The sequence below is a fragment of the Stigmatopora argus genome, chromosome 15 (genome assembly GCF_051989625.1).
Source record: "Stigmatopora argus isolate UIUO_Sarg chromosome 15, RoL_Sarg_1.0, whole genome shotgun sequence".
Lineage (NCBI taxonomy): Eukaryota > Metazoa > Chordata > Actinopteri > Syngnathiformes > Syngnathidae > Stigmatopora > Stigmatopora argus.
Window position 1 is genome coordinate 14,984,708 of NC_135401.1, and position 21,181 is coordinate 15,005,888.

A 21,181-nucleotide genomic window follows, 5' to 3' on the forward strand; every position below is an offset into this window, starting at 1 on the left:
TAACAAATCATTAGTGGTTTAATAGTATACTAAAATGTGTTTAATAGAACTAAAATTAGACGGATTTCGCGGAGGGTAGAGAGAGAGGGACAGAGTGAGGGGGGGAGCCTTTATGCACGGCAACGCGCTCGTAACATAACATAAACAAATTTAAATGAACTTGGATTACGATGCAGACACTCAAAAATAAATGTAATCAAACCTTACACTAAACTTAATTCTAATTTTGTTTTTAATTTTGATACCTTTCTTCTCCCAGGTGGGCCCTATTTGCCCCGCCTCCACCCTGACTTTCAAATGCAACCTATCAAGGGGCTGTTTGCTTTTATATTCCCTTCAAAATATTCCGAAAATGATGCACACAAATTTCCTCACAATAAGATAATGCACGACCACTTGCCAATGAGAAGTAGTATATATAAATCTCGTATTAGCGATCGCCTCGCCATTCGCAATGACTAACGGAGAGAAAAAAAACACTGAAAAAATGCAACGCTCCGCTCAGTGCTCGTAGAGACATTACACGAGGGAGTTGCTGGGACAGAGACAGTGCCCGTGCTGTTCTTATGAGCAGCCTCTCGCGTCCGCTGTCTGCTCGTATATCAAAATTTGTCTCGTATCTCAAGATAAATATTTGCCCGAAATTTTATTTGTATCTCAAATAGTTTGTATGTTGGGGCACTCGTATGTAGAGGTACCACTGTATATTCCGAAAAATGCGTTCTTTTCTTTGTGAAGTAGGTATGAGTAGAGACTTGCGAATAAATTTTGGTCGCTGTTTTCTGTCGAAAAAGCCAAGTGATTTTTAGTTATGAGTCAATAGATTTCTTTTTTTAAAAATTCTTAGAAGTACAAATGTACCAGATTCTTTCGAGAAGAACAACATGTGAAAGCCTTACCTCCCATTTTCGCAGTTTGAGGGTCAAATCTGGCCTTCTCACTCCACTAGTTTTCAGGATTTCCTCAAACTCCAACAAAGCCCCTCATCTAACAAAAGCCAAAATTATTCAAATTCAAATCTATTCTGTCGGTTGAGTTAACCAATTGACAGTGATAGATAGATGTGTACCTTTTGAAGTGGGAGGCCTAACAGCAACATTTCTAAGAGTACTATGTCCAAGTTTCAACTTAAAAGGTGTCTTTAGCTGCTACTATGCTAATACACGGTCATTTTATACTAATCAGTGTGATGATGTCTACGCAGGTGACTGGGGTGTCTCCACACACACGCCTAAGGAGAGGAACCACATTTGGGCGGGCGTTCTCTTTGGTCTCCTAGCGCTGACCGTGGCAGCTTTGCTTTTTTCTGTCGTTGCTCGGCAGCGTGGGAAGGAAACACATTTTGGGTATTAAGGAAGTCATGAGAATGACAAGTTTTATTGGTGTGTGTAACTTTTTGTTGTTTTTCATGTTTTCAGTTGGGTTTTTCCACCCACTAACCCGGACACGCCGGTGTCCTTTGCGGCTGCTTGTTCCTTCAACAGAAACGGCAGTGGCACAAATGTTTCGACACGTGAGTTTTGGTCCAGTTGTTATAGAGGTGTTTATTAACATGTCAAGTGATAATTTATCCACTCCACCTATTTTTTTTCTTCTTTTTGTCACTCCAGTGAGCAGTCTGGGTATCAGCGAAGAGCTTAAAAACAAACTGAAGGATGTTCTCATCCCAGAGAGGCAGCTAGTACTCGGACACATGTTGGGCAAAGGTAACATTGTGTTAAAAATATTTTATGTGACTCAGTTAACCTGTTGGGTTGGCCAAACAGGAGGCCTGCAGACAGCCTCTAGAAAAGGTGATGCTTGGTCTCCAATAGCTGGGTGGATTTTTGTCCACCCTGCTTGTTAATATGGTACACAGTGTACCGTAGTCTGATCGTACTACCACGTACCCCTCCATTGGCACTGTAGAAATTGCTTCAGAGTTAAAGGCAATGCATGCAAATCTATCACACTATTGTGATCAGTGTGGTCCGGCACAGACCAGTTACCAGCCTACAGCACCCCACCCCAAGTCGTGTGCGGTCGATTGGTCGCCGGTCTTTAGGTCGCGGTCTTTAGGTCGCCCGGAAGTTTGGTCGTCGGTTTCTTGGGTCGCCGGTCTTTGGGCATCTGGGGTGGTACATAGCAAAACTGGCCATTCTGTCACCCGTGAGCACTTTTCTTTCAACACCGGAAGATTGCCTTCTCTGTCCCTGCTTCTACAGACTATTTAAAGAACCCCTTTGCATGCTGAATGGATCCTGCACAACGTTCATGGCTCTTGTGTTTTGGTTGCTGCGCACGTCGGTCTGGACTCCATACCAGGTCTCAAACATGCGAATACGTCCCTCATTGGATCCCTGGAGGAGTCTCTCCAGCCCACAGTGCGGTGTCCTCAACCTCAATTCGTTGGGCACATTAGCAACCCCTTGACCCACCTTTTGTTGGCCCTCTCCACAGTTTTACAAGGGATTGAAGCTGACGAATCTAATGTAAGCTTCAGTGATGCAGCTCCGCAAGCTTTTGCCCTGGTAACAAGGGAACTCAGACACGTGGTGTCCTACCTCGTCCGGGCGTGTCGCCAGGTGTGGCTTGCACAATCTCCATTGTTTATAGTGTTTCTCGAGCAATGCTTTGGAGTGTTCGAGTGGAACCTGGGGAACTCTCGTCTTGGTGCACTTCCAGCTTTGGAAAAGACCATTATGGCTCATGTGACCAGATAACAGCTTTCGGGCGTTGGTGGAACTGGGGGGACCTTGGCTATGTCCTGTGGTCAGCGTCTATCACGGTCATTACCTGATGGGGAATACGGTCCCCAGCATCTCGCAGCCTGTGACCCTTGTCCGCTGCGAGGTTCTCACCATGGATCCCAGCCACTTGGGGGGTACACGGTCGATTGGTCGCCGGTCTTTTGGTCGCCGGTCTTTTGGTCGCCCAAATGATCGGCTGCTGCCATCTACTGTCAATTTATTAAAAAGCAAATTCACAGATGGTGTTTTTATTGAAGCAGTCCAATGAACCTTCATTCTCTCTGGGAGAACTTGCAATGTTGAAATACTTTAGATTAGATGGTCATTTTTATCAAACAAATAAAAGTATTAGTATACTTTTAGCCCGGAACTTTGACATTATAATAAAAGGCAATAAGTAAAATTAATTTATTAAAAAGAAGATAAAGCAAATTCACAGATGGTGTTTTAATTGAAGCAGTAAAACTTAAAAATTCTAGCAACCTTCATTCTCTCTGGGAGAAATAAGAGCACTCATTTAACACATCAGCTGCTGCCATCGACTGTCATAGGCGTCCAATGAACCTTCATTCTCTCTGGGAGAAATAAGAGCACTCATTTAACACATCAGCTGCTGCCATCGACTGTCATAGGCGTCCAATGAACCTTCATTCTCTCTGGGAGAATGAATGGGAGAATCTCTCTTAAGGTAGAAAAATGGTTAAGAATGCCCAGAAAAGTGTTCCAAAAGCGGAGTAATAGTTTTTAAAACAGCATTTAATGATTAAATACAAATACTGGAGCTTTTCAGACATTAATTGGGGGTGATTTTCCCGGGGGAAAGACAGCTATAAACCTTGGCGCGACCAAATGCGACGACCATTTCCGAAAGGGCCTAAATTTCACTAAAACGGGGTAAAATACGCACTTATTGATGAAATACAAATACCGGAGCTTATCAGACATGACTACCGGGCTCTGGGGGTGATTTTCCCGGGGGAAAGACCGATAAACGTCGGCGCGACCAAATGCGACTATAGGCGACCATTCGCAAAAATGCACTAAAATGCGGTAAAATCAGCACTTAGTGATGAAATACAAATACTGGAGCTAAAATGACAGTCGATGGCAGCAGCTGATGTGTTAAATGAGTGCTCTTATTTCTCCCAGAGAGAATGAAGGTTCATTGGACGCCTATGACAGTCAATGGCAGCAGCCGATGTGTTAAATGAGTGCTCTTATTGATATTTTGATATTAGATATTTAGATCGTTTCAACAGTATTTAGATCGTTTCAACAGTATTTAGAGTCTAAATACTGTTGAAACGATCTAAATACTGTCTAAATTTTAGACAGTATTTAGATCGTTTCAACAGCTAAAAGTATACTAATACTTTTATTTGTTTGATAAAAATGACCATCTAATCTAAAGTATTTCAACATTGCAAGTTCTCCCAGAGAGAATGAATGTTCATTGGACTGCTTCAATAAAAACACCATCTGTGAATTTGCTTTTAATAAATTGACAGTAGATGGCAGCAGCCGATCATTTGGGCGACAAAAAAGAACGGCGATAAAAAAGACCGGCGACCCAAAAGACCGACGACCAAACTTCCGGGCGACCTAAAGACCGTGACCAAAAGACCGGCGACCAATCGACCGTGTACCCCCCAAGTGGCTGGGATCCATGGTGAGGACCTCGCAGCGGACAAGGGTCACAGGCTGCGAGATGCTGGGGACCGTATTCCCCATCAGGTAATGACCGTGATAGACGGTGAGCACAGGACATAGCCAAGGGCCCCCCAGTTCCACCAACGCCCGAAAGCTGTCATCTGGTCACATGAGCCATAATGGTCTTTTCCAAAGCTGGAAGTGCACCAAGACGAGAGTTCCCCAGGTTCCACACGAACACTCCAAAGCATTGCTCGAGAAACACTATAAACAATGGAGATTGTGCAAGCCACACCTGGCGACACGCCCGGACGAGGTAGGACACCACGTGTCTGAGTTCCCTTGTTACCAGGGCAAAAGCTTGCGGAGCTGCATCACTGAAGCTCACATTAGATTCGTCAGCTTCAATCCCTTGTAAAACTGTGGAGAGGGCCAACAAAAGGTGGGTCAAGGGGTTGCTAATGTGCCCAACGAATTGAGGTTGAGGACACCGCACTGTGGGCTGGAGAGACTCCTCCAGGGATCCAATGAGGGACGTATTCGCATGTTTGAGACATGGTATGGAGTCCAGACCGACGTGCGCAGCAACCAAAACACAAGAGCCATGAACGTTGTGCAGGATCCATTCAGCATGCAAAGGGGTTCTTTAAATAGTCTGTAGAAGCAGGGACAGAGGAGGCAATCTTCCGGTGTTGAAAGCAAAGTGCTCACGGGTGACAGAATGGCCAGTTTTGCTATGTACCACCCCAGATGCCCAAAAGCACTGAATAAGTTAGCATGAAAGTGTGTAAGGACTTACTCGAGGACCCATTCGACTTTTTTTTTCCAATGTAAACAAAAATACTGTAATTGGTGCGACGTATGGAGCGTGGCAGAACCCAAATGCAGGGAAGCAGGCCAAGACAGGGAGTGACGGTGCACTAACAAAACTTTAATACTTTCAGAAAATTCTCAAAAATAACAAAGACTTCAAAACCATTGAAAAAAAAAATCAAACCTGACCGGAAAGACACAGGGAAACGAAGAGCACAGAACATGGGGAGTGCACATGGGAACACATACACAAGACCATATGACTAGGACTGACGAATTCACAAGGTTTAAATTGGCAGACATGGGTTGACGAGACAATACGAAACACCTGGTTCACACAAGAGGCAGCAAGCAAGAGATACACCAGGGGCATTTTTAAAAATTAGTGTTTCAAAAATGCATGTCAGTCATCACGTTACAACAATTGAAATGAATGCTTTTATTTTCATTATAATATCAACACTGCAGAACAACACATCTCACATTAAACATATGAAAATCCTTTTTTTGGGTTGTATGTTCCACTGTTGTTTCAGGTACACTTAATGAACAGATTGGTTTCGGGAACAAAACTATTGCGTTATTGCTTTTACTGTAGTTTTTTGCTGCCAAGCTAAAAATGGTCCGCCCAAAATGATCTGCTGTCGATGTGGACGAGAATGAAATGTATTCCTTCTGTAAATTTCAGTCAACTAGTCTTACAGAACTCCACATTGGGCTTTTTGATTCAAAAAGAGAGTGGGTTGTCAGACTCGGAAGTACCTAAACGTATTTTATGTGAATACGTTTCTATGCTTCCTGATACATGGCAATAATGTTTTTCCTGAATCTAGTTTCTTAATCAAAAGTAACTAACAGTAGAACACACAACAAGAGGAAAAAAAGCATTTTAATGAATTTAATGTGCGATTAAAATCGAATGCCTTTTTCTAATGGCTTTTGCCGTACCGTCGACAAGGAAAGCATGAACTCAATCTCTTCTTAATACCAAGTTGACAAACCAACACAGAATTGAATACATTGTCACAGCCTGAAAGGAATATCACCTCTTAATGATTTTTTTTAAAGCATTCTCAGACTCATTCTTCGTTGTCCAGTTGACTAACAGCATACGTGTGTGTGTGTGTGTGTAGGTGAGTTTGGGTCAGTGCGTGAGGCTTTCCTGAAGACGGATGACTCACAAGTACAGAAGGTGGCAGTCAAAGTTCTGAAATGTGAGTGCTGCCTTTTTAAATTTCATTGGCTTTTGTCGAATTTTCGGTTCAGCTCATGGTTATGTATCCAGCTGACATCACAGCGTCAAGTGACATCGAACAGTGCTTGAAGGAGGCAGCCTACATGAAAGACTTCCAACACCCCAACGTAATCCAGCTCATTGGTAAAGAATTAAGTATATAACTTATTATAATAGTAAGACAGGTCAAATGTCTTTTGATCGACAATTGTTTGTTCCAATAGGTGTTAGTCTGCATCGGCGCCACGCACAGCGTTTGCCTGTCCCTATGGTGGTCTTACCCTTCATGAAGCATGGAGACCTGCACACTTACCTGTTCCTGTCCAGACTCGGAGACCGTCCCTTTGTATGTCTCATTCAGTCCTGCAAAACAAAAGTTTATCTTAACATAGCTGCGTAGGTCTGGGTTAAACTAAGAGCTTTAGTGTTGATTGAGTAAAAAAATCAATTACTCTCATTCATTCATTTTCCTGATGCATGCTCGAAAGGGTGGCAGGGGTTGCTTGAGCCTAACCCAGCGTACTTCGGGCGAAAGGCAGACTACACCGTAGACTGGTCGGCAGTCAGTCGTAGGGCACACAGAGAGACAAACGACCATACACCCTCACAATCATACCAACACCAGCAGGAATCGAGCCTGCGCCTGCCCGCACCGAAGTCAAGCGAGTGAACCTCTACACCATGAGGCGGCCCTCAGTTACACTCCATTTGAGCTATACAGTAATACCTTGAAATATGAGCTTAATGCATTCTGGGACCAAGCTCGTATGTCAATTTACTCAGATCTCCAATCAATTTTTCCTATAGAGATGAACTAAATACAAATTAATCCATTCCCACACTGAGAAAACACCAAAAAAGCAACAAATATCTATCTAGTGGTTATGATCTTCAATAGTAAAATGTGATATTATTCAGTCCAGACAGGCGGTAGCGTTTACCGCGGAGTGCGCGGCAGAGAGAGAGAGACATGACGGGATTGCACTCGTAACATAACATGAACTTTAAATTTAACTTAAACTTGATTACGATATACACACACTTTAATGAGTGTAACTATGTCATGCTATTAACCTAGGCAAAGGTGTTAATGTATTCCGCCGCGACTTTCGAGTAGGTAATAGCTGCTCCCCCATGCCTCACAACCGAGTGTACTATCCCAGTTCATTTAAAAAAATTATCGAACAAGCCACGACTCGTTAGTGAAGGGTTCAGCGGGTGTCTTTTTCAGATACTTGCTTTTCTTTCAAGTCCATGTAGATTCCCCTGGCTTTTTTGCAGATTATCGACTCGGTCACACTATCTCCCGCTAACTGTTTATCTTTTAACATATGAAACGAAGGCTCTCCATCTTGTTATGAATGTCACTGGCTTGGAAATGATGGTTAGTCCTTTATTCATTGTACTGGCTTGCTTTGGACCCATTTTTTTTCCTCTTAATTTTGCACTGATCAATGCAAAAAGTGTAACCTGTACGGCCGGTGCTAGTAGATATCTTTACTCGAGGGAGATCCGACGAGAAAGATGCTGTTCTCATAAGCAGCCTCTCGCATACTTGGCCACCCGGATGGCCGCATCAGGAACCATCTCGTATGTTCGTTCTGGGTCGCCATTTATAATTTTATATTTATTATTTGAAGCCGCCTTGTGGTGGGGAGGTTCACTCCTCTGACTTCGGTGCGGGCAGGCGCGGGCTCGATTCCCGCTGGTGGCGGTGTGATTGGGAGTGTGAATGGTTGTTTGTCACTCTGTGTGCCATACAACTGACTGGCGAGGAGTCTAGGGTGTAGTCTGCCTTTTGCCCAACGACAGGTGGGTTAGGCTCCAGCAACCCTTTCAAGGATGGGCGGTATGGAAAATGAATGAATGATTGAATATTTATTAGTTGAATACTAATAATATGGTTGGAAAATTACAGGGACTCTGAGTGACTAATTCCGTTTTTACACTGCTGACATAACCCAAATTACTGCGTAACTTGTTTTTACGTCAAAATACCTACTCTCAAAAAGTAAAATACGTTTTAATAAAAATTGAAGTTTCTGTACTTACCATAATTGATGAGATGTCGATAAAAAAATAATAATATTGTATTTGCAACCGCAAGCACGTAACATGACTATTGAAAACAAAAACAAAACAGCCACGTTGTTAGCCACCGGCTCTATTCGTTCAGTCAGACAGTCAGTTTGTTTTGTGAATGACCAGAAAACACATCAACAATGCAACCAGAAGCATACGTACCTGCAACCTTATTGCTTACATTACTGCCTGAGGGAGAGAGAGAAACCGACGACACACTAAATTAGGCCGGTCCTGTACTAGCATATAACAAACATTCGTGACACACACAGGGAAGATTATTAGACAAGTTTTTTTTTAAATTTATGCGAAAACAAATGAGGGCAGGTGTCTAAAACCTGTGTCTTCGGGGACAGTATTTTGTGAAACCCTTCCTACTTGACAACTACCGTATTTCCTCGCATATAAGCCGCACCCAAATAATAGGGAGTACAAATGTGTTACTTTGAAGGGAAAATCTTTAGAAAAATCATCGCACTTGGTATTTTTAAGATACTGTATGAATCAAAAGGATCATCTGCTGGATTGCACATTCCAAAAGGGTTTTGTCTGCACGTAAACAAATTCAAAAAGGAAGTCACTTGAGCAGTACAACCAGGAAGTGTGTCCGTAGTGTTCTAGTTTTCACTAAGTCTCTGGGTGCAATAATAGCATGAGATCCACATTACGCAGGTATCAAGGCTGATATTTTAACGATCGACTGCAAGACCTTCGATCAGCCTTAACAACTATCGGGATGTCCTGACATGGTAAACACTACGAACACATGTATCAAGGCTACTTGTGTCTGACCAGTCAGAGCACGTTTAACTATGGCAAGATGGTGGCACCCTGAGCGAGCAATGGCAGGCATGAGTGAGTGAGTTTTATGCAAGATACAGTTTGTTTTTTCCATGTCAGCACATCCCAATAGTTGTTAAGGCTGATCTAAGGTCTTGCGGTCGATCATTAGAATATTAGCCTTGATACCTGTGTAATGTGTATCAAATGCTATTATTGCATCCAGAGACTCGGACACACTTCCTGGTTGTACTGCTCATGTTACTTCCTTTTTTAAATTGTCTACGTGCAGGCAACACCCTTTCGGAACACAGAAAGGAAATGATTGTACATTTGTGATTATGAAATAAAACAAAATTCCGCCTTGATATTTTTTTCTTTTTATTTCATGTTCGAAAGTTACAACTATTGCACTAATATGAACCATGGAAAAAATTGAGATATTTCGACATTAGAAGCAATTTGGCCGCCACAACATCTTAAACTTCTGGTAAGAAAATTGTAATTTCTGTCATTAACAAGCATCAGGTTCTCATCAAAATAGACTTATTTCTTTTTTCAAATTGAATAATTTGATATTTTGCATTTACAAAGACATGCATATTAACTTATATATTAGCTATTGACCTTAATAATATGGTTTTGATTCATACAGTATCTCAGAAATACCACGTGATGATTTTTAAGATTTTCCCTTCAAAGTAACAACACATTGGTTCTACCTAATAAAACCATGAATATGGAGGTGAAAATTGTGAATCAGATAAAATTCAACTATTTTAAGGGTGCGGCTTATACGCGGGGCGGCCTATATGCGAGTATATATTCATGTTCTTCATTCTTATTCATAAAGAGAGATCCTTTCCTTTAGTTAATACTTAGCTGAAAAAGTTTTGTGTGTGTGTTGGTGTGAACAAACTTACTTAAATAAGTTGCGTTTGAGCAACAAAGTTTTAGCGCAAATTCTACTAGTACTCAAACTGCTCCCAAAGTGCGCACACAACCAGGGCCAGGGTAATGTAAACAGGAACATTATATATGTCTAACCTTCAGGATTTCTTCATCATCCCTGAAGTAATTTGTACATACCTTAAAAAAGTAAAAACCCAAAAATTAGAGCTATAGTTTTTACAATACATTCTCATTGTTTCGCGAATTCATTAAATTTTTCTCTAGGAAATAAAAATGGACTTTGTATTTGTGTAATTTTGGGTCTCAGTTAGAGAACATGAGAAGTGTTGTTTGCAAGAATAAGGCTAATTTCATGTCATTGAAAAAAATTAACCCATTTAAACCCTCCTGTGACGAGAGTGACCAAAACAGACATTTTTGCTGCGGCTAAACCTACCAGTTTCAGAATCGGGTTTAAGTTTAAAGTTAAGTTTGAAAAAGTAAAAATAATTTAACTTGACTGTTAACTTCTCTGTTCTACAACCTTGACAATTTGATCACCCCCACATCTTCATTTCTGTATGATCCCTCTCAGGACTTACTCCCGCACGTGCTAGTTCAGTTTATGCTGGACGTGGCTCGAGGAATGGAATACCTGAGCACTCGAAATTTCATCCACAGAGACCTGGCGGCCCGCAACTGCATGTCAGGCCCTTTCTGTTTACTTTATGTCACCCTTGCATGCGCATCCACTCAAAGATAATGGATTGCTTTCTCTTGCGTGCTTCAGGCTTGGCAAAAACAGGGTAGTATGCGTGGCAGACTTTGGCCTCTCGAAGAAGATCTACTCGGGAGATTATTACCGACAAGGATCTGTTTCCAAGCTTCCAGTCAAGTGGATCGCTTTGGAAAGTTTGGCTGACAATGTCTACACCACGCAAAGTGATGTGGTATGCCAAACACACATTTTGTGACATTTGTGTTAACAAAGAAAATGTTCATCCTGTGAATAATTGTTACTTTGTATTAGAGCTGGGCGAAAACTATTCGTATTTAGTCGCATATAAGCCGCTTTTGTCAGACAAAAATATGCGCATAAAAACATGACATGCACGAAACTGCAAGTTGACGACGCCATGACACGACGTCATGACGCAGTGCCACCGGACGTCATGACAAGCGAATGCGGCCGATACGGTCATTTATTTCAAAATAGAGAAAAGATAAACAGATAAAACGCTCAATAAAATTAATTTTGACGTCTATGAATGAAATTCAAGAAGAAGAAAAACCTACGTATCTTGCATAATACGTGAAAAACTCACGTTCCTGTCACTGCTCGCTCAGGGGACGGCCATCTTACCGAGGCCCCGGGGCAGCCGTCGTACCTAGGGCGCTGCCGTCTAAACCTAGTTAAACGTGCTCTGACTGACCAGATGCGAGTAGCCTTGATTTTGAAATTAAACAAACTTCCACTTTAATTTTCTTTCGTTTTATTTCTTGTTCGAAAGTGACAACTATTGGAGTAATTAATATAAACCATCGAAAGAATTGGGATATTTTGACATTAGAAGCAATATGGCTGCCACAACATCTTAAACTTCAGGTAAGAAAATTGTAATTTCTGTAATTAGAAGCATCAGGTTCGCATCAAGATAGACCTATTTCTTTTTTTTCAAATTGAATAATTTGATATTATGCATTTACAAGGACAGGCATATTAACTTCCTTATGATATTGACCCTAATAAGAATTACCAGAAATACCACTTGTGATGATTTTTCGAAAAGTGACAACTATTGAAGTAATATGAACCATCGAAAGAATTGAGATATTTTCACATTAGAAACAATATGGGTGCCACAACATCTTAAATTTCTGGTAAGAAAATTGTAATTTCTGTAATTAGAAAGCATCAGGTTCTCATCAAGATATACCTATTTCTTTTTCAAATTGAATAATTTGATATTTTGCATTTACAAAGACAGGAATATTAACTTCCTTATTATATTGACCCTAATAATATGCTTTTGATTCACACAGTATCTCAGAAATACCACTTGTGATGATTTTCTTAAGATTTTCCCTTCAAAGTAACACATTTGTACTCCCTATTAAAACCATGAATATGGAGGTGAAAATGGGGAATCAGGGGGTGGCTTATATGTGAGAAAATGTAAAATTCAACAATTTAAGGGTGCGGCCTATATGCACGGGCGGCTTATATGCGAGTAAATACGGTACTACCGCATCTTTTTTTCTTTCAAATTTGAAACTTCAAACTTCTGTCAATGAATAAATTTTGATCTTTGATTTATTTAATAAGGGAGAGCACATATTAATGAACACACACACATATATATATATATATATGTATATATATATATATATGTGTATATGTATATATGTATATATATATGTATATATGTGTGTGTATATATATATATATATATATATATATATATATATATATATATATATATATATATACACATATATACATATACATATGTAAATATGTAAGATTGTAGCCAAGGGCTAATTTCCATCTTTACTCCCTTGTGGAGGTTGAAGGTAAACGATGACACACACACACACACACACACACACACACACACACACACACACACACACACACACACACACACACACACACATGATATGATGATTTTAAAAGTATTTTTGTTGTGCAATAAAAATAAGACATCTCCCTCCTTCCACTATGAAAAGTAAAGAATAAAAGGTGGAGAAATTTTGATAGGCGTCTTTATTTTTATAAATTTGCCTTTAAACCAAACGTTTCTGTACAATATAAAATAATCAACTGAAGACGACATCACCTTTGGCAAGCAGACTATTTTCAGCCTCACAAAAAAACAGTGTAAATTTACGTTTCATATGGCCTTTTACAAAAAATTAAATAAACAAATTAAAAAGTTGAGATGAACTTAATCAATTTTTACCAAAGAAAAAAGGTTTTGATTTTTGCAACGTTTTCATTTACATAGACTGGGGAAACACCTTGATATCAAGTAAGAAAAATATTACAACCTGTCTTCAAATGAGGACAGTGGGTTAAGGACATTTTCAATAAGGCTGCTCTTTGCTCAGGTACGAGACATTTAAAAAAAAAGAAAACGACTGGGAGAATTTACTTAGATCTTTTAGTGGATCTTATCTGTGTTGTCCTCATAATCGCTCATTTTGGCCGTGTTATTGTCCTATTGCGTTAATGCTCCGTTAACCTCTATATTGATAACATGCTTAAAACACGTTTCCTCTTCCTCTCCTGAGCGTTGGTCTGGAACTAGCATTCATCTTGCAACAGCGCCCCTATTCTCTGTGGTGGTCGGGTAGTGTAATTGTAGTTTACAATTTTTATCGAAAGTTTTTAATATCTTTGACAAATTATTTCATGATAATTATCGTTATCGTTTTATCGCCCAGCTCTACTTTGTATCTTGAATCTCTCTGACTCTGTGTATTGTATTAATCATTTCAGACACATTCAACTACACTTATTCAATTTAACTTGAGTCACTCACTAAAGCAATGAGGTTATGTGTGGCAGTGGTCCTTTGGTGTCACCATGTGGGAAGTGATGACCCGAGGCCAGACACCATACCCTGGGGTGGAGAACTCGGAGATATACGAGTACCTGATTCGGGGAGAACGCCTCAAGAAACCTGCCGAGTGCAGACAAGACATGTAAGCAACCGGTGTTGTCACCTGGCGTAAGCACTTAATGATGATAGGGATTTCACACGACCTCAGCCACTTTTGCTTTTGGCTGCTCTTTTAATTTTAGTCTTTTGGACAAAATAACATATTATTCTTAGTCATATTTAAGTGATTTCCAAATAAATGACGATAAACCTAGTTTTAATTGACAAAAGTATTTGTCAGTAAATGCTTTGTCAAAAATCTATACCCAGGCATCTGGTCAGTTTACTAATCTGTATTTACCTAATGTTCAATTATGGGTAGTTTTTGTCAAATTGTAGGCATAGATTAGTAAACTGTGAGTAGATATTGGCAAGCTGCAGGCGAAAATTACTAAACTGTTGGCACAGATTACTAAACCCGGTGTTTAGTAATTTGTACTCACTGAAAAATCTGTTCACACTACTTGCTATATGTTAAGGCCACAGCAATCAATTGTTCTCATCTCATTTTCTGAACCCCTTTATCCTAACTATGCTCGTGTGGGGTGCGACAGCCTATCCCAGCTGACTTCGGGCCAGAGGCAGGGGACACCCTGAATTGGTGGCCTGCCAATCGCAGGGCACAAGGAGAAGAACAACCATTCACACTCCCACTCATACCTAGGGGCAATTTAGAGTGTCCAATCAGCCTACCATGCATGCCTTTGAAATTTGGGAGGAAACTGAAGTACCCAGAGAAAACCCATGCAGGCCCGGAGAACATGCAAACTCCACACAGGTGGACCGACCTAGATTTGAACCCAGGTCCCCCACTGTGAGGCCGATGCGTTAACCACTCAGCTGCCGGGCCACCTTCTATCAATTGTTTAAGTACCATATTTTCTACACTTGGAGGGATCATCGACTCAAAAAGCGCTGTCTCCTCCCAAACATAACTTACGCTTATGATGTGGCCGCTCGGTGGTCCTTTTCTAGCTGTGCAGTTATGACTAGAGGGAGGGGTTTCTTTTAATACGGATAAAGGAGACACATTTAGCGGAATCTGTGAGGACTTGAAAGTAAAGCTGAGAAATGGGATACTTTGACGCCAGCCGAAACTTTCAAAGCGAGTCGTGGCTGCTTCGATAATTTAAAAAACAAACTGGGGATACCCTCGGTTGTGAGGCATAGGTAAGCAGCTAGTTCCGACTCAAAATCCACGACGGAATACATTAACACCTTTGCCGTGATTATAGCACAACAAGGTTACATCCATTTTTAAGTGTGTGTATAGTAAGCGAAGTTCATTTAAGTTCAATTTAAAGTTTATGTTATGTTACGTAGTGTCAAATAAGTGTAGCGAACCGAACACCTCAAGTCTCTCTGCTCTGCTGTTAGCCGCTACCATGTGTCTCAAAGGTAAGGACTCCATACAATCTGTACACAATAATGTCATATTTTATTGCAGATCATAACCACTAGATAGGTATTTGTAAATTTTTGAGCATAGGTGGTGAATTAGAACAATTAAAAACATGTTTTTCCATTGTAATATCCTGTAAGTTTTTTTCAGAGGGTGGGAACGGATTAATTTGTATGTAATTATTTTATATGGGAAAAATTGATTTGAGATATGAGTAAATTGACATACGAGCTAGGTCCCTGGAATGCATAAAGCTCGTATCACAAGGTATTGCTGTCGTATGGTATGTAGTAATAATAGGGTTGATCCTACTTTGCGGTTTTTCGCGGTAAGTTCTGGTCTACATTATCCGCAATATTTGAGGGATTACTGTAAAGCAGTGGCGGTCCGTGCATTTTCTCGTAGCGCCTTCAACGAATCAATCCAACCCTCAAAAACTATTTTATGGCAATAAAACCTCTACTGCAGCTACAGCTGCGACACATAAAAAATAATCAATAAATTAATGCACAAAAATGGGGTAAAATCCACTTCCTAGCAGCATTTCATGATTAAATACAAATACCGGAGCTTTTCAGACATTAAAACCAGGCCAGGGGGTGATTTTCCCGGGAAAAGACAGCGATGAACGTCAATGGCGTACGGGCAAACATTGCCCGAAAATGGGGTAAAATCCAGCCGAAAACAGCATTTATTGATTAAATACAAATACTGGAGCTTTTTAGACATCAGAACCGTACCCGGAGTATCATTTCCCCGGGAAAAAGACAGCGATGAACGTCGATACGCCCATATACGTCCATACACGAAACGGCAAAAATTGCACTAAAATGGGGTAAAATCTACCCCCTAGCCGCATTTATTGATTAAATACAAATACTGGAGCTTTTCAGACATTACAACCGGGCCAGGGGGGTGATTTCCCCGGGAAAAGACAGCGATGGACGTCAATGGCGAAACAGCAAAAATTGCACTAAAATGGGGTAATATGTCCGATTGTTATTATTATTAAAATCCACTTCCTAGCAGCATTTAGTGATTAAAAACAAACACTGGAGCTTAAATACAAACACTGGAGCTTTTCAGATATCAGAACCGGGCCCACAATTGAAATTTTATTTAGGAATATAGCCATATTTTACTCACCAAAAATCATTTTTAACTGTACACAATATCCATCCTCCTTTCTTTATTCCTTCTTTTCATTCGCCATCGAAGCTAACGCTGAAAGTCGAGCCTGTCCTGTCATATTTCTGGCATAGTCCATTTTGAAAATGGCTTTAAATCAACACAACAATATATTTGCTTGTGCAGCTTGCTCAGCTACAGTTTGGTAGCTCTGGCTAATCACTAGCCAATCATAGTTGGTGAAAGCGATGACGTATCCCTACGCCTGCGAGAAGGCAATGACGTATCCCTACGCCTGCGACAAGGCTTTGTGGTGTTGCCAACTCGAAATCTGATTGGTTAAAGCAACAGTCTTATCGACGCTTGTTTAATGCAGCAGAGCCTGCAGAACTGATTGTGAAGGCCTTGGGGCAGATTTCTGACCCTGGCAATAAATAATGGCTGAAATGTGATTGTTTAAATGCTTCAATATGAAAACACATCTGGAAGCAGTGCAACCAGGGGGAAAAGCAATGAAAGGAAGCTAACAGACAATTTGGAATCATTTAATAAGTATTGATGGACAAAATATAATATATGATTCAGATATTTTTTAGGCCAGCAGAGAAGGCCTTGAAGGCCCCGACGGCCCGCCACTGCTGCAAAGCACTTTCAAAACAAACAATTACAACTGCAATTGTTGCAGCTCTATCATACCATTACTAAACTGGGTACAGATGAGTAGACTGTATCTACAGATTACTTATCTGTAGGGATGTCCCCGATCTAATCAACTGTTCGTAAATCGGTTCCGATCATATAATTTTTAGAGGATAATAATCGGGGCAAAATGATCAGGGTGAAAATATTTATTTGATGTTTGTAGGTTTGCAAAGATATACAAGGATATTGTCAAAACAAACAAAAAAATATGTTTTGTACTACACAAAATCGAAACACACTAGCTGTTGTTGGAAGCTAAATTTAAGATGACAACGCAAAGCAGTGCATATCCACAATATGGAAATATTTGACATTTGGATTTTCTTTTTCTCTCCCAAATAGTAGTTTGCTGAGGTAACAGATTAGTATCAACAGACCTTACATTTATGTGATCGGGTAAACCAGCGGTCACCAAACTACGGCCCGCGGGCCGTATTCGGCCCGCCGGCACATTTGGACCGGCCCTCTGAACAATACCAGAGACGCTATCAGAATTTTTTTATTTTTTTATTTTTTATTTTTTTTACTTTTTTTTTTTTTTTTTTGGAATGCGGCCCGCCGGCACATTTGGACCGGCCCTCTGAACAATACCAGAGACGCTATCGGATTTTTTTTCCTATTTGGCCTTGAAGACTGGGACGTTTTAATCTTGTGTTTGGTTCATTGCACCCCTGCTGAGCCCACAAATCATCCCAGTGAAGCGGGGCTTCGCATTGCTTCTTTGGTGACACGTGCAGGGAGAGTGTTTCCCTTTGATGCATGTGGGCACGTCCACCGTTGCATGCACGAGCAGTGTTACCGAGACATCTGGACGATCGCAGGTGAGGGCGAAGCCCTGGGACCATCGCGGACTATTCAAGCATATTAAAACTGCAACCTGTTTGAGAACGGAATAATGGCGAAAAAGTTAGGTGAGAGAAAAATTGATTCAGAATGCAGGGTATTTAACCTGGAGTGGACAAACGATTATTTTTTTGTTCAATGCAAAGAAAAGGCTGTTTGTCTCATTTGTCAAGAGACGGTGGCGGTATTCAAAGAATACAATCTTTGCAGACACTATGAATCCCGTCACAAAGACAAGTACGATAGATTGCAAGGCCAAATACGTGCAGACAAACTCTCAAAGCGAAAAAGTGGACTACTATCTCAGCAGAACCAGGCATCCGTTCGGGCCAGCTTTTGGGTTGCTAAATTGATAGCAAGCAGCGGTAAGCCTTTCACTGACGGAGAGTTTGTTAAGAAATGTATGGATACTGTCGCGGAGGAGGTGTGTCCCGAGAAGAAAGATGCATTTAATGCCGTAAGTCTGTCGGTGAGTACAATGACCAGACGCGTTGAAGAAATCGGGAGTAATGTATAAGCCCAGCTGCAGCAGAAGACGAAATAATTTGACTTTTTTTCATTAGCACTGGATGAAAGCACGGACGTGCAAGACACAGCGCAACTGCTCATTTTTATTCGTGGAGTTAGCGCAAACTTTGAGATTTGCGAGGATCTGGCAGCCCTCCAAAGTCTCAAAGGGACTACAACGGGAGAGGATATTTTTGACAAAGTGTGCCAAACCATGGAGAAGTTGGACCTGGACTGGTCAAAGCTAGCTAGCATCACGACTGACGGGGCTCCTAGCATGGTGGCCGAAACTCGCGGTCTAATAATGGGACGCATGAACCGGGAGTTGGAAAAAAGGGGTCTCACCGCCCCGCTACGAGTCCACTGCCAAATTCACCACCAAGCACTGTGCTGCAAAATGTTGACGTGATTCTGTAATGACGGTTGTGGTGTCGTGCATAAACTTCAGAGCAAAGGGAGAAGATTGTGCATGGCACAACAGAAAGTTAATGTTCCATGGCTTTTTTTTCTATGAAGAACCCAGAGAGAGTTATTTAGTTATTATTTATTTCATAAATAGTGTTATTTATTTCCTGTTTTTTCTGTGAATAACTCAGAGAGGGTTATTTAGTTATTATTTATTTCATTAATAGTGTTATTATGTTTCCTGACTTTTTTTCTGTAAAGAACCTGGAAAGGGTTACAGTGGTACCTCGTCATACGACCGTTCGTCATACGGAATGCTCGTCTTACGGGGGAAATTTCGATCGAATAATTCGCCCGTGATGCGGTCAAAGTTTCGTGATGCGACCAAGCCAGGTTGCCATGGCATTTTTTTTGGCATATCTTTCGTGTATAACAATATTTACGAGCACCGGATGAGCTATTCAGACCAGGAAACGCACAACGCGCATGCGCGGTGAAAAGAGGGCTTTCTGGGTAATGAAGTATACTCGTGCGCACAACGCCGACAGGCAATGGCACTAGGCGCCGTTCGAGGGGATGCGAACACAGATGCTACAAGCTAAAAGGAGCCGCTAGCCAGCGCCCACGAAGCTCCCATGCGAATCCAACAAAACCACCCAGAGCTGCCACCCAGGAACGTGGCGCCCTACGTTTTTCATCCAGCCGGAGATATTCGCACTGCCCCACACCTCCGGCTACCCCCTGGATGAACTAATCCGCGTTCCAGTGACAGCTCTAGCGCTGCTGAGGGTAATCCTCAAGCGCCTGAGGTGGCCCAACAACAACAACAACATGAGCAGCGGCGCGATCGCTGATAAAAGACTGCTGCTCGTTGGCAAGTGGTCGTGCGTTATTCGATTGTGAGGACATTTGTGTGCATCATTTTCGGAATATTTTGAAGGGAATAGTACGACAGCAAACAGCCCATCGATAGCGAACGTGAGGGTGGAGTGTTTGTTCCGTTTACGAGTGCCTTGTGTGGAAGGAAAAAAACGAAGCCCCCCGCCCCTTTTGTGCCCCTCTCCCCTCGGCGAAATCTGCCCAATTTTAGTTAGATTAAACACTTTATTTCTATTAAACCACTCGTTATTTATTACTTTGTCAATATATGGCGAATTATAAGAAATAAAACTTTTTTTTCAATCCAATATCCTGTTTCTGGTGTTTTTTTCAGAGAGTTGGAACGAATTAATTTGTTTCCCATTCATTTCAATGGGAAACTTTACCTCGAGTTACGAGTAACTTGTCATACGAGCTCAGTCACGGAACGGATTAAGCTCGTATCTCGAGGTACCACTGTATTTGGTTATGTGTGGCTTTCTGGAAAACAATAAAAAAAATTAAGCTCCCCTACGATCGTCACACTTTTTCTGTTACAAACTGACACCGGCCCCCCATCAGAGAAGGGAAAAGTTATGTGGCCCTCACAAGAAAAAGTTTGGGGACCCCTGGGGTAAACCCTACTTATCTGAATGCAAAAATGATTTAACTGTGAGTAATTAAGCTGTGATTTATTTTTTCTGTCTAGGCAGCGGGGCAGTTCTGTAAACATCGGACAGCAACTGCTTAGCATTTTTGCATCATCTCGTTAAATATAAACTGTCAAAAGGCTCATTATGTTTTAGTCATCCAAGACACGTATTTAGTGTGTTATTGTCATGATATAAACAATTGTTAACGAAAACAATACTCCTTTTAGCTACGACGTGATGCACAGCTGTTGGAGTCCGGTCCCCAAATGTCGTCCCTCGTTCCATCATCTGGTGGTCTTGCTGGAGGAGCTTAAGCTTAGCTTTTCACCGGGACCCCCACACAAAGAGTCCTTACACTACGTCAACCTGGATGGGGAACAGAAGGGGGACAGCAGGGCGATTGACAACAGCGCCCCCTGGGACCAGGAACAGGATTGGGTCACAATGCCATCTGTTGCCGCATTGGCCATCGGAGGTGGAGACTATAGGTACATGGCAGACCTTTGTAAAGACGCACAAGGGGAGCATGGAGTTGATGAGGATGATGATGCTATAATTCACGTGTGATCTGATTAGATTTAACTTGAGTTGAGAAAAACTAACTGGACTGTTTTGCACTCTACTTGGCACTTTTTAACACTGATTTTTTTAGTATTGTGACTCATTAAAAAGTCTGGCCATACACAACTAATCTAGTTGTATCCACAGAATGTGTTTTTAGTACTGAGTAAAAGAAGAAAATCTGTTTTTGTTTTTTTGGGTGAGCTTGGCTGAGTAATTAAATTGTGCTTAGCCTTCTTTAAAAAATAAATATATAAAAAACACAACTTCACTCCGTA

The 21,181-nt window shown here is 41.2% G+C and overlaps 1 protein-coding gene across 3 annotated transcripts in view; it reads left to right on the forward strand.

Moving 5' to 3' along the window:
* tyro3 (TYRO3 protein tyrosine kinase) overlaps positions 1-21,181 on the forward strand; it is a 49,671-nt gene extending 28,490 nt beyond the window's left edge. For 2 of the 3 annotated variants that reach the window (XM_077620966.1, XM_077620965.1), the window contains exons 10-19: positions 1,205-1,346; positions 1,419-1,513; positions 1,611-1,706; positions 6,326-6,406; positions 6,478-6,570; positions 6,651-6,772; positions 10,775-10,884; positions 10,970-11,129; positions 13,751-13,887; positions 20,570-21,181. In XM_077620966.1, the coding sequence (XP_077477092.1) occupies positions 1,205-1,346; positions 1,419-1,513; positions 1,611-1,706; positions 6,326-6,406; positions 6,478-6,570; positions 6,651-6,772; positions 10,775-10,884; positions 10,970-11,129; positions 13,751-13,887; positions 20,570-20,909 (1,376 nt within the window). In that variant the 3' untranslated portion in view covers positions 20,910-21,181. The remainder of the gene's footprint in view (positions 1-1,204; positions 1,347-1,418; positions 1,514-1,610; positions 1,707-6,325; positions 6,407-6,477; positions 6,571-6,650; positions 6,773-10,774; positions 10,885-10,969; positions 11,130-13,750; positions 13,888-20,569) is intronic. The other variant, XM_077620967.1, reaches the window with a different exon arrangement.